The 26658-nt window shown below is 40.8% G+C and overlaps 1 protein-coding gene across 1 annotated transcript in view; it reads left to right on the top strand.

Annotated features, from left to right (window-relative positions):
• Positions 1-26658, top strand: part of GRIN2B (glutamate ionotropic receptor NMDA type subunit 2B) — a 358092-nt gene that overhangs the window by 290256 nt on the left and 41178 nt on the right. Inside the window, exons 5-8 of the mRNA XM_049783310.1 lie at positions 305-476; positions 694-847; positions 4201-4326; positions 5803-6032. Of these exons, the coding sequence (XP_049639267.1) occupies positions 305-476; positions 694-847; positions 4201-4326; positions 5803-6032 (682 nt within the window). The remainder of the gene's footprint in view (positions 1-304; positions 477-693; positions 848-4200; positions 4327-5802; positions 6033-26658) is intronic.

Raw genomic sequence — 26658 nt, forward strand, 5'->3', positions numbered from 1 at the left:
AACTGCCTAAATTAATTTTCAGCCTGAAAATTAATCCAACTGATTTAAGTTTATGCAACTTTTCCTATTGTATTATGACGCTTCAGAGGAAAATGGGAAAATTAGGAAAAGTTGTGTTCAATATGTAAGTAAGGAGAGAATTGCAGTTGTAAGATCTGATTTATCTCTTCACTCAGGACAGAAGTAAATTATGCTGAGCTATGAGAAAGATCAGCTTTGGCTTTGAAGCTTTAATGATCAAGGATATTTTGTCTCTTGCATAATCTTACCTTATTTTTTATTTGTTATTTTTTTAACTGGTTAGGAATAAAACAGATGAAGAGCCAGGTTACATCAAAAAATGCTGCAAGGGGTTCTGTATTGACATCCTAAAGAAAATTTCTAAGTCTGTGAAGTTCACCTATGACCTTTATCTGGTGACCAATGGGAAACATGGGAAGAAAATCAATGGGACCTGGAATGGCATGATTGGAGAGGTGAGTGTTGGGAAGAAACGCCATTTCTGTATTTCAGTCTTGCTTCTCATTTTCATCTGAAGATGGAATTAACATTTTGTCAATATGAGAAGTATATTATCAGTATATTTTGCTCCACATCCCCTTTTTAGTTGGATCAGTTCTGGGTCATGAATGTCTTTTCAGTGAGAGCCCTCGGTTCTTGATTCTCATTGGAGCCTTCAAAATTTTCCCCCAGGTGGTCATGAAGAGGGCCTACATGGCAGTTGGATCACTCACCATCAATGAGGAGCGATCCGAAGTAGTTGACTTCTCTGTGCCCTTCATTGAGACTGGTATCAGTGTCATGGTGTCACGCAGCAATGGAACTGTTTCACCTTCTGCCTTTCTGGGTAGGTAACAAGCTAAGGGGACTGGAATGGTTAGAAGGACAAGTAGATGGCATTTGGGACAAATAAGGAAACACTTTAAGTCAAGAGTTTAAACCAGTTAACTTTTTTGTTTCTGGAACTTTAAAATGGACCCTTCTCAAACATTACAACTGATGAACACCCTAAAATAGGAAAGCATGATATCCCAGAAGAAAACTGTTCTGGGCAGTAAATCTGGGGTCTTGTTTTATCCCCCTTTTTTGCCATTTATTTGACCTTGAGAATCCTACACCTTGACTTTGCTTGCTCCTGATTCTTAGTTTCCTCATCCAAATGAGAAGTGTTTTAACTTGCTGATCCCTGTTGCTGCTTCCAGCTTTAATAATGTCTAATTCTGGATATCATTGAAATACCTATTTATTTTTAATTATCTTCAAGAATTGAGTTCAGAGCTATAAAAAAAAAAGGCTTTCTGTTTTTGCATGAATTTTCAGAGGCTTTGCCAGATAAAACTGATGTGATTCTTCCTCCCACCCCACCTTCCCCAAATCATTCCCTGCTTCTCCACCCTCCAACCTCATGTAAATGTCAAAGCCTTAGATATGATATAAGACTGGGTGAGATAAGGCCAAGATTTCAATTAGATGAGGTCTTTTGTGAGATCATACCCCATAATTTTTGCAGTGGCTGTGAGAGAAAGGTGTTTTGAAATAAAACATCACCTTGAGAACATGCTGGACTGGGAGACAGAAAGCCCATTTGAATTTGCACAAGCTATAAGATCTTGGACAAGTCACAGTTTCTAAAGAACATAAGCATTTGTTTCATGAGAATGCTGGAAGAGACAGTGACTAACATTAATTTTTTTCAGTTAAGATATTCTGGAGGGGGGCCGGAGAGATAGCATGGAGTTAGGCATTTGCCTTTCATGCAGAAGGTCAATGGTTTGAATCCTGGCATCCCATGTGGTACCCTGAGCTGGCCAGGAGCAATTTCTGAGCGTGGACCCAGGAGTAACCCCAGAGTGCTGCCGGTGTGACCCAAAAAGACAATAAAACAAAATAAATAAATAAAAGATATTCTGGAGAGGACTGATAATAGATGTTTTTCTCTCAATCATCTGCTTACCTCCTCATAGATAAGTACCCTTGCCCTGTCAGTGTTGTATGAATTGAGATCCAACTCACACACTTGTATGCATGATTCCTCAAAGCAGCTCAACATACTCATTTGGTATTTTCCTTCATGAAGAGAGTTGAAATATTGAGAGAGGAACAAACCTACATTCGCATTGTAACCCTATTGGTATAGACTACCTTTAACTTCTTCTGAATCAGAAGAGGCAGGGATCTATCAGTCACCCTTAAATTATATAGAAAAGCCTGTCAATATGTATGAGTATATTTGGAGTGGGAGAAGTTAGTTAATCTGTGACCCACTGATATTGCTAGCTCCAAGTCTTTTTGACTTACACTTAGAGCCAAGTCTTAATAAGCCTACCTCTGTTCTACATGGCGACCAGCCACCTAACAAATTATGGTGGTAAGACACCAGTATTGAACTCCTGCTAGCTTCTATGTCAGACACCATTAAATTGTTTCATCATAGAAAAAGTAGTTCATTATATTACATAGGTGCCCATTTTATGGCATTTGAAATACGCTTCTATTAATTTCAATGGCAAAGTTAATCAATTTTCCAACCATTTCCCAGCTAGTAATAGAAAAAAAAAAAAACAGGATTAAAGCTCACCTTCAGAACCTATATTTTGGTATTCTTGGCCTTGGTCTCTGAGTCTTAGTTTGCTGCTCTTTAAAATGGCTTTAGTAATTAATCCATTTTATCAAGATGACAGATCAGATTGAAAGGTGAAAGTACTTTCGTGTAAAGCTCAGTGTGAATGTGTTGTATTTTGTGTGTAGAAAGTTGCCCTGAATTAGATGTAGAAAAGAAAGAAAGATTAGATATGGTGCTTTAACTTAATCTTTCCCCAATCTTACACAAAATTTCCTTGGGAGTTTGAAATATAAAGTAGACTTCAAAGTAAGAAAGTATTTTCTGATTTCTAACCATACCCCCATTTTTTAAATTCATCTTTATTAATGACTTGGAAGATAAAGAAAATAGCTTGTTAATTCAGTTAGTTATAAATTGGCTGTGTGAGGTGAGAGCTAAAAAGGCCAGAGCTATTTTGGGATGTGATTGAGGAGACTTTGTATCATGGACCAGAATATGAGACATGGTACTTGGAATTTAGTGAACGATTTCTGGACACCTTTACACCACATACATTTAGATCAACTGGAAAAGGTTCAGCAAAAAAAGATATTAAAGGCATTTTGAAAGAGCCAATGTAGAAACTTCCAGCTGTCTGGTATAGCTTTCTCCCATGTGCTCTGTCACCCGGTGGAAGGGAATAGATTGCAATTGTTTCATTAATTACAGCTCAGGCATGTCCCTTGTTGCCTACTAAATTCCCTTTGGTGTGGGTACTAATATTCAATGTAGAAGCAGGTTTTTTTTTCCTTTAAATATGGAGTTACATTCACATTCTTTAATAATTTCTAATAAAATATACCACCTCCAGGTTGTTAAAAAGTCAATCTAGGCCAGGAAGTTTAAGAGAAGTGAGGCAAAGGGACAAGGGAGTTATTTATTGTACATAATTGTTACTGAGCCAATTCAAGCTTGAAATAGTAACTAATTCTGTGGAGAATGAATTGGGCTGCAGGGCTCAGAAGCTGGTGAAAGAATTTCCGGTCTTCTCTGTGTAGAGTGGCTGCATAGTTAAGGATACCAGCCTGTCCAATCAGGCCTATTTGTTCTGCCTGTAGTATTGATGCTAGTTCACAGAAAAGACCCAGAAGTTCTTTAGAGCTCACCAAAAGACACACAGATAGGGCTCTAATCAGGGCAGAAACAATATCTCCTATCTCAAAAGTTCATGGTTCATACATTGTCCTTATGGCTGATGAGACCATCAGAAAGTGGCTATGCCTATAGACCTACAAAACCTCCTGTCCCCGAGAAAGGGTCAACACATGTGTAGAAGCCTTGTTCCTTTAGAGAGATGCTTTGCCTAAGCACATGTAGAAGTGATCTATTCTGGGGCCGGGCCGGTGGCGCTAAAGGTAAGGTGCCTGCCTTGCCTGCGCTAGCCTCGGACGGACCGCGGTTCGATCCCCCGGCGTCCCATATGGTCCCCCAAGCCAGGAGCGACTTCTGAGCGCATAGCCAGGAGTAACCCCTGAGCGTCACCGGGTGTGGCCCAAAAACCAAAAAAAAAAAAAAAAAAAAAAAAAAAAAAAAAGAAGTGATCTATTCTGACCCAGTTTGATTTCTGTCTTAATCCTGGATCCATTTTCCTTCCACAGAGCCATTCAGTGCTGATGTGTGGGTGATGATGTTCGTGATGCTGCTTATAGTTTCTGCTGTGGCCGTCTTTGTCTTTGAGTATTTCAGCCCTGTGGGCTACAACCGGTGTCTTGCAGATGGCAGAGGTAAGAGTGTCTTGTCTTCCAAGTCTCCTTTTAGAAGCTCCTATTCCTCCTGGCATGTCTGTTTCTGAGACTACCAGCTCACTGACTCGTGAAAAATGTCCCTAATTAAGATGTCAGCCTGAATCTAGATGGACTTTGCCTGGCCCCAGCTGGCCTCTAGTTTGAGGGGCTTAAGAATAAGAGAGGATCCAATGAAGAGAATCATCTAGATCTAGAATCTAGACTGTCGATAACTTTGGGCTTGGCAGTGGTACAGACTGACCTGAATGAAAGATTAATCCCACAGGTTTCAAATAAAGCATTTCTAAACTAGTCCTGGGGACATTCTGGGCTTTGTAACTGGAAAAGTTTTCCATGCCAGTAGTCACTACGGAGGTACATATTTCCAAAATCCCTTTCCTTTCCTCAGCTCCTTCTGCCAGGGAGATTAGGTGTGGCTGGGTAAGGGTTATCAAAGAGCCCAGAAGGTCCAAATCTTGTTTACATTAACTCGTGGCTATATGGAGCTGGAGAGGTGACACCATACATGGTAGGGACACTTCAAAAACTTCACCAAAATGTTTTCATATGTCCAAAGAAGGGGGGCTAGGACCCATATAAATGGCCCTTCACACCTTCTTGCAAGCTCCAGGATTATAATCTGTTATAGCTTCTCTGCATGATGTTCAGATCTCATCCTGTTATCAGACCTCCACAAGGAAAGCTTCTCTGCCCCAGCTGCACAGAAGATGATCCAGGGAGCTTCCAGGATAAAGGGTCTTAGGGCTCCCAGAAGAGAGTCCAGTCAGTGATCCCTGCTTCCCCTCACCCTCCATGCAGCTGTGGAGCCCCCAGCCCATAAATTACATGATTTTCAGCCCTTTCCACAGGAAGACTTCTGTGCTTTTGTGCTTTGTGAATGAATAGAAAGTGGTGATCACCTAAATAGGTGACCTAAAGTCACCTAAAGATGACTTTCTCTCTGTGCCTGATCTTCCTCCAGCCTCGTCTATAAAGGTCTTGGGCATGAGATGCAAAGGAACACAGCCCTCATTGACAATGTTAAGGAGTAGAATACCTCTGTGTCTCTGCCTTGAAGAATATTATGGGTTAGGCAAAACAGGCCATCGGGGTTGTCTTTTACTCAGTTGTAATGTGATGCTGGGGTATTGATTATGTGGGGGTCTAAAAGCAGTTACTCTAATCCCCCTGGTCCCCTACCAAACTCACCATTCCTGTCAAAGACTGAATCACTGTTAAGCTCCCACCTTAGTGCTAAGCTCCCACCTGCATCCAGACCTCTGTGTATTTCTCCTGAAGAGCCTCCTCTGCCTTTCTGGGTTCTAGGAGAGCAGAGACCCCATCCCCAAATGAAACACCTCCATAAGTGGGAGTCTTGGTTTCTATTTGGAATGGGAACTTAGCTGTGGGCTCAGGCTTATATCAGCCCTGAATTTCCATCATAACTATCTGCCTTTTTTCCTTGCATGGTGCCAGAGCCGGGTGGCCCATCTTTTACCATCGGCAAAGCTATTTGGTTGCTCTGGGGCCTGGTGTTCAACAACTCTGTGCCCGTACAGAACCCCAAGGGGACCACATCTAAGATCATGGTATCGGTATGGGCTTTCTTCGCTGTCATCTTCCTGGCCAGCTACACTGCCAACTTAGCTGCCTTCATGATCCAAGAGGAGTACGTAGACCAGGTTTCTGGGCTGAGTGACAAAAAGGTAAGAGAGCCCCCAGAGATTTTCTGTGTTTCCTATCACCCTAATCTGAGCCACATCAGCCCCACTCCCACGTACCTGGTAATATTCTGGCTCATTACAATGTATGGTCTTTTGTTGGTGTCCTTCCACTGAGAAATGGGAGGAGAAATCCATTTCCTTACTACAATAATATTCAGGTCCCTTCGCCTTCTAGTTTGTGAAAGGTCGTCACAAGTGCACTCCAGGCTGTAAATAAGAGGTTTGGTGTGTGAGCAAATTTCTAGCATGCGGTGTCTTTCTCCAGGCATAGGGCTGCCTGTGTAGCATGCTATTAGGGGACCTATATGCACCCACATGAAGGCCACCAGCCAGCCTTTTATGGGCTTTCTTTCCTCCCTTCTGGTTCTGCCTTGTTCCTCAGCACACACATGTCTTCAGAGCTGAGTATGAGAGTTGCCTCACATCAGGTACTAGAAAGAAGTCACCCTCACTAAATTTCTAGTTGTTCTCAGGGTGATGGAATCTGGGCTGTGCCCCCTCCTGGTGACAAACCTTTCTGCCAGCCAACCTGCCTGTGCAGGGCAGGATAAATGAAGTGTCTGCTGTATTTATTTCTGGGTGAAAATATGCAAATCTGTTTTAGATACTTCTGGCTCTCAGTTTGTCCCAAGCTTTCACAGTGTCCAGATGTATCTCTAAAAAACATGGTGATACAAAAGGAACTGGCTTCATAGAGTGGATATGAAGCTCACATATGCTCCCAAAAGAATTATGGAGACTTCCATTTGCTTTCTCTATGTTTCCTTACAAGTTGTAAATAGGGTGTGAGGAGATTAATTCAGGTGGTAGAATTCATGCCTTGCATGTTAGAGGCCTTGAGTCTGACACCTCAGGGTTCCCCTTGAGCACTGCCAGATGTGGTTCATATATATATATATGTAATATATATATACATATGTATATGTGTATATTATATATACTATATATTATATATGTATATTATTTGAATATATATACACAAAAATAAAGACTATGAGTGATGATATAGGGATTAAAGCATACATCTTGCATGTTAGCCAATTTCAGTTTGAAACCTGAGCACTATTAGAATGTGAGCCATATATAAAAAAAGTTAGAGGTTTAGAGAGATCATGAGTTAAGGCACATGCCTTGTATGAGATCAACTCTGGGTATGTCTCAACTACAAGTTCCTCTAAGGATCACCAGGTGTGGCACTAGAGGCTCCTAAGCACTGCATGTTATTGTCTTGACATTCCCCCGAGCACCATTGGGACAGCCCTGGATAATCCCTGGTGCTGTAAGGCCCTGACCAGTGCTATATCTTTTGGCCCTCCCAATGGGCCCACTGGCAAGGATATGAAAATCACCAAAAGGGAGTCTCAGAACTCCTAAGGACTACACAAAAATCTACCCCCAACAACAACAAAAAAATTGAGAATATGTGGTTTTCCAAACTGTCCCTGAAAGATGAATCTACAAAAATGTGAACAGAGTTGTGTTTAGACTCTATAAGTCAAAGACAATTCAGATTATCACACCGGATTGGATCTCCTTCATGATAAATGTTTAACTTCTAGCAAATGGTTTAAGAAGAGTGAGAGGAAGAAGATATTCGCTTTGGGAGATTGGGATTCTGACTCCTCTATCCCTTATCTCCTCCCCAAGAACATTCTAAAGTATGTGGAGGAGATAAACAAGCTCCTTCAGGAACAAAGAAATAGGTCTGCTAGTGCACAAGATCCTGGGCAGTGCTTGCCTTTGCCGGGTATCTTTCTTGCACCTTGTCTTCTTTTTTTTTTTACTACAAATATAGATTTTATTTTTCTTTAATGAAAATGCATCTTTAATTGCATTTTATTTATTAATTTTTTTAATTTTTTTTATTGTAAGAATTTATTCAAGAGACAAATTGCATTAACATATTGAGGTGATACTAACATAACATAATATAGTAACATTACATAACATAACATATAATATAATTTGTTGTGTATGTAAATATTTTAGGGGATTATTAAATTACTGACCCCAACCTGATTCGTGATTGTGCCCTACCCTAGGGTGTGACCTGGCATTCTGCCCCCACCCTAAGCTGGTACCTGATTCTGCTTCACCATTGGGTGTATCTGATTCCCACCATTGGGTGGTACCTGATTCTGGGGATTAAAAACAAGGGTCTGTGGAAGGCGGGGGGGGGGGGGGGCGGCTTTTTGCTGGAACTGAGGCTGAGTCTTTGGACTTCAGTCTTGTCCATCGACTAAAGCTAATATTTTCACAAGCCTGACTATCTGCGAGCTGTTTACCTGCCGTTTCACCTCAGAACCATTGGCTAGACAGGGTGGCAGATGCTTGCTCCGAGCTGAAGGGGAAAGACCTCATCTTCCATCCCTCCATCAGTCAACCTCTTCAATAGCTGACTTGCAACAATAATTAATATAATATAATACATGTTAGTCAAAGAACATTTCTGATTTAAAACACAATTTTTTTGATCGTAATGGCTTACATATCTTTCACAGTAGTATTTTAGGTATATTATTAACATTGAATCAGTGGAGTACCCATCACCAAATATGTCCTCTCCCCATCCCATTTTCCTTTTCTGCAACCCATATACCCACCATCACCCCCCGAGGCCCGCTAAAGTAGGTGGTCCCCCTCTTTGTCTAACTTACTATTAGTGATCATATATCTGTTTGGCACTGGAACCCTCCCCTTGTTTCCCCCCTCTATTTAAGAGCAGAGCTAGATAAATCGAGTTATGTGACCTTTGTTTGAAGGAAAGAAAGTAATAGGTTGGGGTACAAAATAAGAAAAAAAAAAAAGAAAAAAGTCAAATACGCTGAAAATGGGCGGAGTCCTAGAGGCTTTCAACCTCAGTTTGAGAGAGGATGTGAAAAAGGTAATTTGAATACCACAACAATACAGAAAGAAATATCAAATTAAATATCCAGTGAGCACTACAGCAATAAAGACAAGCACCACACAATAGTCTCAGTCTGAAATCAAATCATGCTGGAGTGCAAAAGGAAAAAGAAAGATAAGATAAAATACAATAAAATAATATTGGAGACATCAACCTTCTAGTCTCTACACCAAAATAAAGATGTCAAAAAATCGATCAATCGATAAATAAATACGTGGAAAAATTTTGTTTTGTGCTTTTTTTTTTCCTTTTCTTTTTCCCCCCTGCATAGGCACAGTAAACTATTGGGGATATTGTAAAGGAAATTTCCCTTGGCCTAGGAGATACAGGGTTTCTCCACCCCTGAAGTATACTGTCATGGGATTAACTATAAACTCCTTGCATGATCATTTACTCTCCCCTTGGTGCTTTCATGGTGTATGGAAGACTTCTGCTTTGTCTTGGATGGTAAAATCAGACTTCTGTATCTGGAAATCTTGGGTGACTGTGCAGCTCAAGTAATGGAGCTTATGATGAAGTCTTTCTTTGTGGTTCTAGCAGGTTATGCTTCTTCAGTGTCGTTTTAATACATACTTCTGTAGTTGGTGGTCTTGGTCATTATGTTGCTCCTAGGATATAGCCTGGGATAAGGTCTTTTTGTTTGTTTGTTGTGTTTGTTTTGTTTTTGGGCCACACGCCGGCATTGCTCAGGGGGTTACTCCTGCGTGTCTGCTCAGAAATAGCTCCTGGCAGGCACGGGGGACCATATGGACACCGGGATTCGAACAACCACCTTTGGTCCTGGATCGGCCGTTTGCGAAGGCATACCACCGCTGTGCTATCTCTCCGGGCCCTGAGGTCTTTCGTTCTGTTTCTGGAAGACCCGTTCAGTTGAGGTTGTCTCAGTCAGACCTCTGGAATTGGAGATCTTGTTTGTTGAACAGATCGTAGACCAAAAGCTAGGTTAGAACTTTTTGTTGTTGTTGTTGTTGATGTTGGTTCCGGATGCCTAATGTTTAGTCCTGGCTGTAACCAACAGTCGTCTGTATATAGTGATCTTGACTTTTGCACAGATCAAAGGGTGACATGTTTTCTGATTTTGTCTTATCGTTAGCTGATGAGGAAGGACAACTTGCTCTTAGATTAATTTGTTCCCATTTCCTCATTGTCAGGTTATCAATTTCGAACTGGCGCATGTTGGCCTCAGAGCAGCATTGTGAATGCCCTGGAGGGGATTTGGCTCCTGGAGCTGTTGTGGAGAACTTTGTATGTCTGGGATCCAGGAGTAAGGCTGAATGGTCGGTGTCTAGTTCCCTGGAGCCTAAGTTGTTTCCACATGACATACGTTCAGGGTGGGAGATGTCCCTGTGTTGTAAACAAGTATGAGTTCTTATCCCTAGTAGATAAGAGCTTCTTTTTACACGTACAATTTCCCCTTTGTTTAATATATCTTTGCAAGAGTAAGTGATGCTACCTTATATTGCTGGTGGATTTGGGGGTGGAGAGAAAAGAAAACAGACACCTGACAAAAACTAAGAATATATATGCTCACACATATCTAAAGGAAAAAAAGTTTCTTTTAAAAAATAAGAAAAAAAGATTAAATTAAAGATGTAATTATAAAAAAAAGACATAATTAAAGAAATAAAGTGGGGCCGGGAGAGATAGCATGGAGCCAAGGCATCTGTCCTTCCTGTAGAAGGACGGTGGCTCAGATCCCGGCATCCTCCGTGGTCTCCCATGCCCACCCGGGAGCGCTCCTCCAAGCATAGAGCCAGGAGCACCCTCCGAGTGCTGCCAGGAGTGACCCAAAAAGAAGCAAAAAAAATAATCCAATCAAATATCAAAAAACTAAAACAAAACACATACCAAAACAAACAAAAGAAACTAACAAGAATAAAAAAGAAAAGAAAAAGGAAAACAAAACAAAGAAAAAGGGAGAAATTGATACCTGAGATCACTTTACCTTTGGGGAGAAACATGATAAGAGGTTGTGTTATATAGGTCTATACTTATGATGTAAGTATAGGCCTCCCCATTGTCTTTTGAGTTTTCCTTGTGAGGTGTGGGGTCCAGGCAGGGAGGTCTTGGGTAGAGTTCTTGCAGTGGGGGTCCTTTGGAGCTAGTTCCGATATCAAGCCACAGTCCACATTAGGGAGAGGTGATTAGGAGGGCCACACTGCATGGGTCAGTTGGGGTGTTGGTTGTATTTTCTTGTCTGGAGCGAGGTGAGAGTTTGAATGGGTGTCTCTTCATTTGGGTAGTGGATACTGATTGGGATAGGAAGTCGGTCTTGATGCCTACTGGATTAAGAACTGAGAGTGAAGAGTTATAGTGTGGTGGGATATCAGGGGTGGGATTGAGGGGTGAAGGAATAGTCGGATTTCTGGAGGAAGGAGAGGAAATAGTATATGGGAGGGGTTATAAAGGGTATAGGTATGGGTTGTTAGTGGTTTAGGTTTGTCCCTTAAGGAGGACTCCTATCTCTTGTGCTCCTGTGCACATATAAACATATAGAAGTTAGCTTAGGTGTATATTAATGTAGAGAGGTGAGAGGGCAAGAGGTGCGCTGCGCTGAGTACTAAGTATATAGTACATGTAAGGAAAGGAAACTATAGGTCAACTTTGAGTATGTATAGGTTTCGTGTCTTGAGTATTGACCATTGTGTTAGTGCGGGTCTATCTATATATGTGTTTACCCTTTTCAGTTTTGTCCACAGCACCCCTATATGCCAGCTTTCATATTCTATAGTGAGGTATCCATGTGTTTTTTATTTGACATAGATTGAATTGATGATAGTGAGGAGGAGAAGGTGGAAGAAGAGGGAGACAAGAAGAGAGAATAGGAAAAACAAAACAAACCAACAAACAACCAGCAACAACAAAAAATACAAAGTGATGAGAAGAGATGGTATAAAGAGCAAGGGCATGTAAGTTTGGTTGAATGTGTTCGATGCTTAGGCCCTATGGTTAAAAATCTGTAGGTCTCGGCTGTTGCTTTGGTGATCTGGCTGGTCATGTGCTTCAGGTTCTAAAAGAAGGCATAATCTGGAGATAAAGGGTATGTTAAAGAGTTTTATCTGGCCATTTTCATGATTCAAGCAGAGTATGGTGCCTCGTGTGACTGAGTACTGAGGTACCACCATAGGATGTTCACCACTTTGTATCCAGGAACCCCTATGGACAGAAAGACTGAGAGGTTATTTTAAATGTGGTAAGGTTAAGGCATTCAAATATAATGTTTTAAAGTGTTTCCGTTGGACTCAGTAATTTCCTGTCATAATCTTTACCTGTAATCCTGTATAAGATCCCTAGTATTTTATTATGGGCCTTTGTAGTAAAAACAGTAATTACATACCTGTTCTCTCTGTTGTTTCTGTTGTTGCTGGTTTCTTTATAATATGATGTGTAGTTGGGCTTTGTGTTGTTTCTCTTCCCCTTTGTTTTGGGCTCTACTTCCCAGTATATGGTGATTATTACAGTGTTTGAGGTTCTATATCCCTGTTTCACCTTGTTATTTAATCGCAGGGTATTAGTTGTATATTTGGTGCATATTCTAGGTACTTCAGAATAGTGCTATCATTTTGTGTTTATCTTTTGCCTTCTGGCTTGCTTTGTTTACATAATATGTTATAGGTCCATCCACATTGCTGCAAAGTCTGTGATTGTATCATTTCTGACTCTCATGTTGTATTCCATTGTGTATAGAAACCACATCTTAATGATCCACTCATCTGTTGTTGGACATCGAGGTTGGTTCCAAGAATTGGCTATTATACTGAGTGCTGCGATAGTGTGGTGCACACATACTTTGGGATGAATGTCCCTTACTGACTTGGGGTAGATACCTAGGAGAGCGATTGCTGGGTCAAATGGGGAGCTCAATTCTGCGTCCTTGAGCACTCTCCAGGACTGTTCTCCATAGGTGTTGGACTAGGAGGCATTCCCACCAGTAGTGGATAAGTGTCTTTCCATACCAACATCCCACCAACACAGATTATTCCCATTATTTTTGATGTGAGCCATCCTCGCTTGTGTAAGGTGGTACCTCATTGTTGTCTTGATTTGGATTTTCCTAATGATGAGTGAAAGTGAGCATGTTTTCATGTGTTTGTTGGCCATCTTTCAGTCTTCCTCAGAGAAGTGTCTATTCATTTACCTCCCCATTTTTCTATGGCTTTATTTGGTTTCGGGGGACTCAGCTTTCTAAGTGCTTTGTATATTCTGGTTATCAGCCCTTTATCTGATGTGTTGAGTGCTAAACTTTTTTCCCATTCAGTTAGCCGTCTTCTTGTTTTAAGTTGGGTTTCCTTTGCTATACAGAAGCTTCTTAGTTTGATGCAATCCCATTTGTTTATGTTTGATGCTAAAATCCTTGCCATTGGTGTTCCATCTTCGAAGACTTTTTTTAATATATATGTCTTCGAGTGTTCTGCCTATTTTTCCTCAATAAACGTTATAGATTCTGATATAATTTCAATGTCTTTAATCCATTTTGAGTTGACTTTTGTATAAGGAGTGAGGTATGGGCCAATTTTCAGTTTCTTACAGACGGTTTTTCAGTTGTACCAATACCATTTGTTGAAGAGACTTTCTTTGTTCCATTTCAAGTTCTTGGCTCTATTGTCAAATATTAGTTGACTGTATATCTGGGGGTTTATGTCTGGAAATTCTGTTCTAACCCACTGGTCTTAAGGTCTGTTTTTGTTCCAGTACCATGCTGTTTTGATCACTATGGCTTTATAGTATAGCTTCAGGTTAGGTAAAGAGATGCCACCCAACTTCTTGTTTTCAGTATTTGTTTGGCTCTCTTGGGTCTTTTGTGATTCCAGGTGAATTTTATGATTGATTGTTCTAAGTCTTGAAAGAATGTTGACTGGATTTGGATGGGGATTGCATTAAATCTATATAGAAATTTGGGTAGGATAGTCATTTTGATTATGTTGATTCTACCTACCCATGAGCATGGGATGTTCTTTCATTTCCTTAGATCCTCTTCAATTTCTTTCTGAAGTGTTTTGAAATTTCCCTGGTATAGGTCCTTCACTTCCCTTGTAAGGTTGATTCCTAGGTACTTGATATTTTTTGGAAACTATTTTAAATGGAATTGTATTTTTAATCTCTCTCTCTCCTCAGCTTCTTATTTGTATAGAGAAATGCTACTGTCTTTTGTGTATTGACTTTGTAACCAGCTACTTTGCTATAATGGTTAATTGTTTCTTGGAGTTTTACTGTGGACTCTTTATGGGTTTTCAATGTATATCATCATATTTGTCTGCAAAAGAGATAGTTTGAGTTCCTCTTTCCCCAATTTGGATCCCTTTGATTCCCTTCTCTTGTCTGATCTTGCTATTGCAAGGACTTCTAAGATTATATTAAATAAGAGTGGAGAGAGTGGACAACCTTGCCTAGTTCCTGACCATAGTGTAAATGCTTCTACTTTTTCACATAAAGGTTACTGTTGGCTGTGTGCCTTTTCATAAATTGCTATAACTAGCTTGAGAAGGGTTCCTTCTAATCCTATTTTTCTGAGTGTCTTCAACATGAAAGGGTGGTTGAATTTTGTCAAACGCCTTCTCTGGCATCGATTGATATGATCATGTAGTTTTTGTCTTTCTTGTTGTTGATGTGATGTATGATGTTGACTGATTTGCGTATGTTGAACCAACCTTGCATTCCTGGGATAAAACCCCACTTGGTCAATGGTGTATGATCTTTTTGATGAAGTGCTGGATTTGGTTTGCTAAGATTTTGTTGAGTATCTTTGCATCTAATTTCATTAGTGAGATTAGTCTGTAGTTTTCTTTCTTGGTGGTGTCTTTGCCATCTTTGGGAATGAGTGTGATATTAGCTTCATAAAAGGAGTTGGGGAGAATTTCTGGTTTTTTTCGATGGTTTGGAAGAGCCTATGGAAAAGTGGCAGTAAGTCTTCTCGGAATGTTTGATAGAATTCACCTGTAAATCCATCTGGGCCTGGACTTTTGTTCTTAGGAAGTTTCTTAATTACATCATCAATTTCCTCTGAAGTGATTGGTCTGTTTAGGCTTTGTAGGTCTTTTTTTCCCAGTCTCAGAAGATGCTAATTTTCCAGGAATCTGTCGATTTCTACTGGGTTCTCTAGCTTGAGTATAGTTGTTCAGAATATGATCTCATGATATGTTGTATTTCTTAGGGCTCTGTTGTAATCTCTCCCCTTTCATTTGTGACCCTACTGATTTGGATGTTTTCCCTCTTTTTTTTTTGGTGAGTTTTGCCAGTGGTTTGTCTATATTGTTTATTTTTTTTCGAAAAACCAACTCTTGATCTCAATTATTTTTTGTATTGTTTTCTTAGTTTCTATGTTGTTTATTTCTGCTCTGGTTTTTACTATTTTTTTGCCTTCTGGTTGTGGTTGGATTTCTTTGCTGCTGTTGTTCCAATTCCTTGAGATATCCTTTAAACTGTTGATTTTGTCATTTTCCTCTTTCTTGACATAGGCCTGTATTGCTATGCATTTCCCTCTAATTACTGCTTTTGCTGTATCCCACAAATTTTGATAAGTTGTCTCTTCATTATCGTTTGTCTCAAGGAATCTTTTTATTTCTTCCTTGATTTGCTCTTTGATTCAGCTGTTGTTGAGCAGCGCATTGTTTAATTTCCAGGTATAGTTTTTCTCCATTGCTTCTTCTTGCAATTAATTTTGACCTCTGTTGCATAGAGATCTGATAGGGTGCTTCTAATAATCCTTACATTTGTGGTCTTATATTGGTTAGATTTGTATCCTAAGACATCGTCTATTCTAGAGAAGTCTCCATGAAGGCTTGAGAAGAATGTGTATTATGTATTCTGGGGATGGAGGGCCCTATATAATTAAATCTTCTAATTTTTCATTTAGGGCTCTTATTTATTTGCTATTTTTCTGTCTACTGGATCTGTCCAGTGGTGATAGGGGAGTATTGAAATCTCCTACTATTATCACATTTCCCCTCATGTGTTTCTCCAGGTTAGTGAGCAACTGCCTCACATATTTTGCTGACTCTACGTTAGGTGCATAAATATTGATCAGGGTTAGTACCTCTTGATCTATTGTTCCCTTGATTAGTATGTAGTGACTGTCTTTGTCTGTGATCACTTTCTCGAGGTTGAATGGAATTTGGTCTGATATAAGAATGACTGTTCCTTCTCTTTTTTGTTTTCCATTAGCTTGAAAGATTGATTTTCATCCTTTTATTCTAAGCCTATGCCTGTCCTGTACTTGTAGGTGTGTTTCTTGCAGGCAGCAGAAGTCAGGTTTATGTTTTCTAATCCAGTTCTCTGGTATGTTTCTTTTAATGGGAGAGTTTAGTCCGTTAACATTTAGGGAGATTATTGACAGAGAGGGCTGTTGTGCAGTTGTATTGTGTAGGGTAGTTGTTGTTGCAATCGGGGTTTTGGTCTGTATAGTTTGTCTCTGAGTCGGTTGTTTAGGATCGGTTTTGTTTGCATAAATACTGCAAGTTTGTTTTTGTTTGAGAATGTCTTTAGACTACCATTCATATGAATGACAGTTTTTCTGGGTATTGTACCCTAGGCTGGAAATTTCTTTCATTCAGTCATTTAAATATTTCATTCCACTCTCTTCTTGCTTGAATTGTTTCAAATGGGAGATCTGGTTTGATTCTTATGTGTCCCTTCCTTTGTAATTGAGGTTCTTTTTTCCCTTATTGCTTTAAGGAGTTCATCTTTCTCCTTTTTTTTATTATTATATGTCTTGGTGTTGGTTTATTAGGGTCTATTTTATTAGGGACTCTTTTCACTTCCTAGATTAACAGGGAGTCCTCTTTCCAAAGGGTGGGGAAGTTTTCTGCTAATATTTCCCTAAGTACTTGCTCTTCCCCTTTCCCTGTTTCCTCCCCTTCAGGTATACCTACAATTCTTAGATTATTTCTTTTGTCTTTGTTCAGTAAGTACTGGAATTTTCCTTCCAGTGCCTTGCCTCTTAATTTATTGTTGGTTTCCTGGTCATTTTTGGTTTGCAGTTTTCCTTCAAGTACTACTATGTGTTTCTCCATCTCTGTGATTCTGCTTGTCTGGATTTTTATGGTGTCTGTTAATTCCTTTTATTGCTTTTGTATGGAGTCTCTCATATTCTGTATCAGATCTTCTTTAATTTGGCTAATTTGTTCCTCCTTGGATTTCTTGTACTCGGTGGCTAGCAATTCTCTCATTTCCTATACCATGGCTTGCATTTCCTTTCTCATAGCTGCTTTTAAATCTTTATCTCTTGGATCTGTGCATTTTGGTGGACTTGGGAACTTAGTAGGAGTTCTCTCTGTATCTCCAGCTGTTAGGGTCCTCCTCAGTTTACCCATGTTTTATGCATTTATTGGTGTGGCTTGGAGAGCAGTGCCTTCCGATTTTAGCCTGCTTTTGCTCCCTGAGAGGTAGGTTGGGTCCCTTCTCTGGATTGCAGCTTGGGTGGGACTGTTGGGTGGGCTGGCTGAAGTTTGGCCTCTAGCGTGCCCTCTAGTGGGAGCCTGGCTAGTTCCCCCCCCCTTGCTGCCAGCCAGTGCAGTACCACTCTGAGCCCCAGTGGTGGGGGGCGCTGTTGAGCCTGGCTCCTTTGCCCTCCTCCCCTACCTGGAAGTCAGCAGAGCTCTGCCTCCTCCAGGCCTCTGTTGGAAAACCCTCTCGTCTATAGTTCCTAGCCTGTCTCAGCGGGGGGCACCAGAGATGTCGGAGACCCGGTTGGGGGAGGTGCGCAGGCAGCAGAAAGTCCCCGATCGAATGCCACTTTGGGAAACCTCACAGACGCGACAGGGGAGGGGCGGAGGCAAAGGCAGGTCCAGACTTGTCTTCTTTGGTACTTTATTCTTCTTTCTTGTTAAAGGCTTTTTCTCTTGTGTTTCTTTCTTTTTAAGTGTTTAATTCTCTCTTTGTACGTGTACCTATTATATGTTGAATCTGGTATTGCTCACTTGAGTACAGCATTCAGCCATGAATGTTTTTCTTTCACATTGACCCTCTGTCAGAACCCTTCATGGTATGGTCCTTTTAGAACACTTGAATGAGTCATTTCACATCACCTCTACTACCAACCACTGAGCCTGCATCAGTGACCAGAGTAGGGAAGAGGCTATGAGATTCTATTCTGTTCAGAGTGTGGCCTTGTAGACAGAGGCTGGATCCATCTCAGTCAGGAGGAAATGGCTGTGAATATTGTTATAGACAATCCCACAAAATCAAGCTGAGGGAGAACCAGGCAAACTAGGTCTTCTTGTCAATTTCCAGCCCATGTGTCAGGTCATAGAACCCCTCTTGTGCTGCTTGTAAGACAGTTCCATGGGCCAGTACCTGGTCTCCTGGCTAATAAGTGGAGAGCCACCCTCCCCAACACACCCTGATTCACTATGTTTGCCACAGCTGTATCAAGCATGGGTAATCTGAATGTGTTTCTTTTTCTCATTCCTCTGTGGGCCATAGGCAGCCACAAAGATTATATTTGCACTATCACCAATGAGATGGGAAAGGCTGCCTTCTATTCTGGGTCTGGGAATAACATCTCGTCCTTGGCTGCTCCAACCATAGAAGTCTGACTGCTCTCCAGACCCTGTTGGTTCTTGTCTAGAAAGTTGAATCCCCTCAGTTCTTAGTTTTCAGAACTCAGTGACTCCATTGCTTGCAAAATAAGAAGTGGGATCAGGCCCAGTGGCAGAGTGCAGGCTTTGCATGTGTAAGAATCTAGATACCATTTTCAGTATTGTGAAAAAGAAACAAAGAAAAATATAAAGAGAGAATAAAATGATCTTTTATCCCACAAAGACAGCCAAGGCTCTTTTAAAGGAGTTTTTCTATGCTCCATATTTGCTCAAATCATCAGGCTAAACATGAATGTACACGTGTGCTTTCCCAGCCCTGGCTCTCTCTGCACATATGCCTGGAAGTGGATTCATTCACAACTGAGGCCTCAGGTCCCAGGTGAGGACCCACTTTTTTGGTAGAGGTGTCCTTGGCTTTCTCAAAGTACTCCTCTTCGTGGCCCAGAAATAATGTTGAGCTTTTGGAACTTATCTTTTACTATGATCTGTAAGTCTGCCTTTACCAACTCTCCCTCTAGCTGATCATCAGCTCTTCAATACTTTCACCATTAAAGAGAGCAACTTAAAGCCAAAGAGATGATGCAAAAGGACTGAGCACATGATTTGCATGCAGGAGCCTCAAACTCAATTTCTGATACTACATTATTTCCCCAATACCACATAAAGCAACTTCTGAGTTAGGAGTAGCTCCCAAGCCATCTATGAGTGTGTCCCCCTCTAAATAAAGAACCTTGAGAAGGAATGTATGAAGATATATTTACCTGTAATCTTATACACAAACAAGCAAAGCATCAAGTCAAAGATAAGAAAGACAGGAATCTTTTGACAGCTGTTGAATTCCCAAAGTGTGTGAAAATGGTTTAACTGCTATATTGCAGAACTTGGCAAGTGACTAAATATGTACCATGCAAGCACCCCACTAGAAAGTGTTCAACATGATTTTACATAATTACCAGAAACATTTAAGCAACTTAATGACATATAACTGCTTATCAGTGTCAGGAACAGTAATATAAATCAGATTTTTCTGTGAGCATACTTAAAAATGTCAAAATTTTTATTTGTTATTATTTCACAACACCTAAAGAAACTAGAGTAGCAGAACTGACTTTGCAGAAGAGAACGTGTAATCTGAAGTTCAGAACAAGCAAAAGTTAAATAAAAATGAAGTTCCTCAAACAATTACACTGAGAGTAGAAATTGTATGTTCTGTTTTCTACATGGTCAAAATGTACTCAAGAACTCTAAACATGGAGAAAGGTTTCTAAAAATGTTTTGACTATGACAAAATACCTTCCATTATAGCTCAGATTCATTGAGCACTATCCTTGAAGGAGTGCTGGAAAAGTTTTGTTTAGGGAGAGGAGGAAAACTACAGGCTTACTCCTGGATCAGTGCTCAGAGATCAGAACTCAGGGACTATATGGTGGATTGAGGATCAAACCCAGATTGACTTATACAAGGAAAGTGATTTAAATGATGCACTATCTCTCCAACCCCTGGGGAAGTTATTTGTAGTAATTTATAACGATATGATGATAGATAAATCCATTTTAATAAATTCCTTTTAAGGTCTAGGAACTATTACTTAAAGGTCAGGAGTATATGCTTTTCATGTATGAGATATTAGTTTTAACCCCACAATCATTCCTGCCTTCTGACTGTCCATCTATCTCATTAAAGCTTATTCAGTTCAAAACTTTCCCTCAGTTCAAAAGTAGCTTTGGTGAGTAGAGCCATGTTAACTAAAATATTCTAACACCAGACACAGTTTAGTTGATCTTTGACAGGCATCAATTGGAACAAGAATAATGGTAAATGTGTGGTAGGTTCTCAGTCCTCAACTCAAACCTTAGTCTGACCTCTGACCCTAAGGTTTAAACTACTGAGGGGTAGAGTGGAGTAGATATAGCAGGCAAGAAAATATATTAGGAAAATTAATGCTGAGAGAGGGTGGTGCCTTACTGTTAGGAAGGCTAACACCTGGGGGGGGGTATTCAGCTGCTCTGAGATTCTACAATTCCTGTATCCAGATTGTTGTCCCTGCAAGATGCTTCTCAATTTTTTCCTCTAAAAAGCAGAGAAAGTTTAAAACCCTAAAAGGTGCTTCTGTGGTGATGAGGACTGCTCAAGTCTGGGCAACCCAGAGCCACTAAGTGTGGCTTTCCTCCAGGATGTAATATCATGCTGTTCCCAAGAAGTTCCATGGGGCCTGGAAGTCCTCTCATTTATCCTTTTGGGATAAATATACAATTTTTTTCAGAGGGGAAAACAAATCAATAAATTGGTGTTTTGGAATAATCTGGCCTTATTGGTCTAACCCCTAACAAGTCAAAAGCCCAGAAGGTCTCACAGAAGCAGAATCTCACAGAGAAGGTAGAAGGGAGGAAAGGAAGGAAAAGGAACAAAGGAAAGAAAGGACAAAATAAACACTTAAAACTGACCTTGGGCTCATCTTAAAAATGTTTCCCTTGCAAGATGAGGCCAGGCTGTTTCCTGGATTCATTTCATGTTTGAAAATACAACTAATTTTAAACTGAGAGAGAGAGAGAGAGAGAGAGAGAGAGATGAGAGAGAGAGGACAGAGAGAGAGAGAGAGACAGAGGACAGAGACAGAGACAGAGACAGAGACAGAGACAGAGAGCATGCAGAAGGAATAAGATGCTTACACCCTGGATCCCCAGAACCACATATTAACCTTGCACACAGAATTGGGAGAATACCATGGGAGATCCATAGGATTTGCCAAAAATGAGTGATTGAATAGATTTTTAAATGCAACCTATTCTAACTAGCAGGGATGTGAATTCAGTCTCCACCCTGAATGGAACTGAGCCAAACCCTCACTGGAAAGAAGGCTGAGGTACCATGAAAGCCATCTACTTGAGTTCACAATGCCAATGATTGCACTTGAACTCTGGACTTGCCCTCAGTAGGAGGGCTGCCAATGAAGCAGTCCAGCCAGTGTGGTTTCCCCAGGCTGCCTCTTTCTGTCTTCCCTGGAAGAGGAGAAGCTGGCGACCCCCCATGGAAGAATAAAACTGCTCAGCATAGAGTCAGAGTTCCCCAAATTCCATATGAGGCATAAGCAAACTTGTCTATGCCTGAAGTTTATTCACATCGTTAAAGTATAAAAATGTTTCTGCTTTTTTTCCCTCTGATTAAAGACAAGATGATAAATAGGTATTTTACAACAGGGGGTTCAGCATCTATGTCTTCACTAAATCTTGACTTGTGGTTGAGGAATGATTAAGAATTAGTGTAGTCTAACTACTCGGGTAAGTAAGTTCAAGTCCTCTTTAGTATAAATTTACACAGCCCTGGAAATGGCCAAAGATATCCAGATGTAAAATGAATCAAGCAGAATTGTGTGCACAGAGAAATTGAGGCCTAAGATTGATCTGGTTTTTGAGGGAATTTTACAGCCTCTATGTCTTCATGCTCCCACCACCACCATCATAATGATGTCTAGAGACTGTCTCCATGGATAGTTATAGATTGCTGTGATTTGGGAACCTTTTCTTTAGTTAGGTGTCTGTCAGGTCAGCAGGACCCTGAAGGAGCCTGTGGTAAGAGGAATCACATATTCTTGATTCCAGTTCCTTATGGAGTAGTCGTCATCCATTGGGGCCTCAGAATGCTACAGGGAGATTTCCTCAAGCTCTGCCTACACTATGGGACACAGGCCTTGCTACTGTGTTTGATACTAGTATCAGCAGGGCAAAAGGGAAATGTCTGAAAAAGCTATGGGGCATCTGCCAAGTCAATCTTGATTGAGAGGGCAGCTGAGTGGGGAAAAGAGGACAGATTGGTCAACCAGCTCTAAAGGGGCAAGCCTTTTGACTTGTAGACCATGTTCTAGAAGGCAGAGTTGGAAAAGGTCATCTCTCATTTAGACCCTCACTTCTAAGCCTGAGCAGAGCTCAGTGTGGATATGGGAGTCACATTGGGGCCTGCACATGACCCGGACTGCCAGTTCAGTCCTGGAAATAACAGTTTGGTGCTGATATTTGCATCTGAGTAGGAGATCTGTGATATATCTAGAAATCAAAAACACAGACCAGTGAGGAGAATTTGTTACGAACTTTGGGGAAATATTGGCAGGCTGTACCATCCCTGTTCACTCCACTTCCCTTGAACCTATAGAAGGGTAAATGGGAGAGCATGAAGGTACATAAGGGTTGGCCTTGAACCAATAGGTCTCCAAGGGAGTCCACCTGTTGGGCAACAAACTCAGACATTCAGAAAAAAGGTTTGTGGAATCTAGATATGATCTGTCATGTTGCCATTGTCTTCATTCTATGAATAGAGCTCCTCAGAACTTCAGAGACACCGAGTGATGGGACCTTTACTGAACAAATAAAATCTCAGATATGTTGTATTGAGTATCATGTTTCCTCTCTTCTAGAAAGGACCATCTTCATTTCTATTTGAAAGGAAATATTCCCACGCTCAGAAACCTCTTGAAGAGAAGCTTAAGAAAAACAGACAAAACATAACTAGTTGCAGTATTTGACATCTCATTTCTTAAACTGTGGACCATGAACCCATATGGGTTTATTTCACAATGTTGGGATCCTTTTAGAATAAATAGCTCCTGGCAGGCACTGGGGACCATATGGGACACCGGGATTCGAACCAACCACCTTTGGTCCTGGATCGGCTGCTTGTAAGGCAAACGCCGCTGTGGTATCTCTCTGGGCCGATCGGTCACTTTTTATGTGTCTACCTGTCTTATATTTATCTGAGTCTGGCAAAAAGTTTAAGAGACCCTACTTCTCTTACCCTCTATTCTCAGCCAATGCAAGGACAGTAATGGTTGTTCATCAGAAATTGTGGCAAGAAGACCATGAGGAGATTAAGTTTGTAAACCCATCTTGATATTGGCTTTTTTAAATGCTTAATTCCTTAAAGCTTCCTCTGGCTCCTCTCAGCTTATCACTAGATTTGTAGAAAGTTCTCTGTAGAAGACAGTGATGTATCTTGCGAGCACTGATTATCAACAGACTCTGAGGACAGCTGGGACTCCACCCTTCTTTAAGCCTTGTACAAAAAAAAAGATACTGATGTGGATATCATCCTGGTTCCCAGAAAGCAGGCTGTGATGTCTAATGCTGCTCTCCTCATGGCCACAAATTCAAATTTAACAAAATGGCTCTCAGGTGCCTGTTAGGAAGGGCTGCACAGCTCCAGAACTGAAGGGCAGGAAAGTCTCTGGGGTAGTGCACTTGTCCTGCTCTCAGCTAGAAAGAAAGTACTAGAACACACAGTCTATTCTTCAAAAAGCCATTGTGTGGCTCAACCACTCATTCCCGCAAGTATGCATGCCACCACTCAGGCTGCAGATGTGACTTTGGCTTAGTGCATGGAGCAATCTTCTGCCCTTTTGTCCTTTTCTCCTTATAAAGAACATCACATTAATCGTGACCCAGTTACATACCAATCGCTCTCTCTCTGCCAATCAGAAGCTGCCTGAATGGGCAAGAGGTACTTCTCACCTGCTTCATTATGTAAATTGATATTCAAAGGCTGAAGAACAATGCTGCTTTCAGCTCAGCATTGAATCAGCAGAGATTCCAGGTTGCTAAGAAGAAGCTGCTGTGAGGGGCATTAAGACTTCCATGCCAACAGAGCAGGGAAGTACAGGGTTAGGAAGGCTTGAAGAAGAGATGGAGACTGAGTCTAAGCTGATACAGGCTGCAGAAGTGCTGTCACCTAGTGGGACACGGGTCCTAACATAAAGGTTACTGCTAGATCTGCAATGATACAGGACAATTGGGAGCTCCAGGCTTTATCCCTTAAACACCACTGTGATCTGAAATTACGCAGGCATTTTTCAGGGCACTGTGGGCATCCACCCATCAAGAAGTATGGCTATCTATAAACATTCTGATCCCCAGAACAGGAACTGTCAAGAGCAGGCTCAATCCAGCATGAAGGTTACTTAGATCACGAATGTGGGTATGTACACAGAGTACTATCTGCCTGCACTTTGTCTCACATCATGAGACACATAGCATGTCATTTGGAAAAGGCTTATCTTGGTCTTGTTTTCTTTTTCTTTCTCTTCTTTTTCATTTCCTTCCTTCTTTCCTTTATCTCTTACTTTCCTTCCTTATTATTCCTTTCCCATTTTCCAACTTCCTTTTTCTTTCCTTCCTTCCTTTATTATACCTTCCCTCCCTCCCTGCCCTCCCCTCCCTTTTCTATCTTCTTTCATGTCTTCTTCCACCATTCCTTCCTTCTTTGCTCCTTTAGCATGTCTTCTCTCCCTTTCCCATCTTCCTTTCTTCCATCCCTACATCTCTCCTTCCCTTCTTCCTTCAAGAGACAGTTGTAGTTTTGTTCTCTTATTATTATTATTATTATTATTATTATTATTATTGGCCCTAGTTTTCAGTTGGAGAGCACACACTGTAAGTGTTTTCTGCATTACATGTCGAGTCCCCACAGGTCACAGATGGCCCAGACTTGTGAGACCATTCCACTACCATCCTCTCTCTTGAAGGTACCAGAAAATTAGAGGATCTATTGGGTACATGGACAAAAAACAACATAACATCCTTGCTACCAGTGAAGGTTTCATGACTCAAAGAAGGTAAAACCTTGAATAAAAGTGTTTCCCAAGGCAGTCTGCAAATTACATCTATTGTGTGCTTATATGACCACTTCAAAGGTTTATTTAAAAACTTACCATAGGGGCCAGAGTGTTGGCGCAAGCAGTAGGTTGTCTGCCTTGCATGCACTAACCTAGGACAGACTGCGGTTCAAACCCTGGCATTCCATATGATCCCCCAAGCCAGGAGCGATTTCTGAGCGCATAGCCAGGAGTAACCCCTGAGCATTATTGGGTGTGGCCCAAAAACAAACAAACAAAAAATGAAAAAATGAAAAATTGACCATAGTCTTTTTCTTAGGTGTTGAGTAATGGTTTTATCACCCATTCATGAGCCTTTTGTTTTTATATATCCTCCTCTAAACACCCTTTTAGGTGCTCTCCATCCCTAAAACAGAACCTTTGATTTAATGAAACATGTGGGAAAACAGGGACTGTCAGGCTTGGGCATGATAAAGCAAGGTTGGGAAAGCAATGGGGGCCCAAGATAGGGGGTTCTGAGTCTAGAAGCCTGGATCCCAAGCAGGGAAATTCCTCTTTTATCCCCCAGTCCATCTTTGTTTAAAAATTTTTAATTGAATTAATGTAATATACATTGTTACAAAGTTGTTCATGATTGAATTTCAGTAAAACAATGTTCCAAAACCCACCCTATCACCAGTGCACATTTTATACCACCAGTATTACCCGTTTCCCTCACAATACACCCTACCCAGCCTCTAAAGCAAACATTTTTCTTCTTCCTCTCTCTTTTTTATTTTCTTCTCAACACTATGGTTTGCAATATTATTAATTAATAGCTATCATGCATATCACTATATCTCCTTTCAGCATTCAGTTCTAGTCCAGAGTGATCACTTCCAATTATTGTCTTAGTAGTCCTTTCTCTATCCTAACTGCACCTCCCCCCTTGTAGCAAGCTTTCTACCATGGACCAGTCCTCCTGTTTCTGTTGTCCTCATTTCTGTTGTCTTTGAGTATTATTACCATCTGATATTTAAATCCCACAAATGAGTGTGATCATTCTATGTCTGTCCCCTCTCCCTCTTACTTGCTTTACCCAGCTTTATACAATGCCCATCTATATATAAGTAAATTTCAAATCCCCCAGTCCATCTTCTCCCTGATTCTTCCCCTCTCCATCCCAGAATACTCCACGTTTTCCTCATCCAATAGTCAGAACTCATCTCTGTCTCCCATAAGAATCTCTGGTCAAGTGGCCATTGATTCCAGTGCCTCAGAAGCTGCTTGAGGCAGCAGGTGTGCTTTCAACAAGTCTATCTCTTCAGTTCCAGACAGTGCTCAATACTACATGGAAGTGTGTAGAGTAGACGGATGTTACCAGATGTAAGCTAATAGCATTAGCACTCAAGGTTGGTTCTCTTATGGATTAAAATGCCCTTAATTAGCTAAACACTTACAGTATTGTTCCTCTGGGGAAATGAATTTCTGTTTTTGAGCAGCTGATTTATAAATGAACTATTGAGGACAATATGTTCATAGGTTGGAACCTGCCTTTTCAAATTGCATTTCCAGAGCCAAAAATAA

The sequence above is a fragment of the Suncus etruscus genome, chromosome 11 (genome assembly GCF_024139225.1).
Source record: "Suncus etruscus isolate mSunEtr1 chromosome 11, mSunEtr1.pri.cur, whole genome shotgun sequence".
Lineage (NCBI taxonomy): Eukaryota > Metazoa > Chordata > Mammalia > Eulipotyphla > Soricidae > Suncus > Suncus etruscus.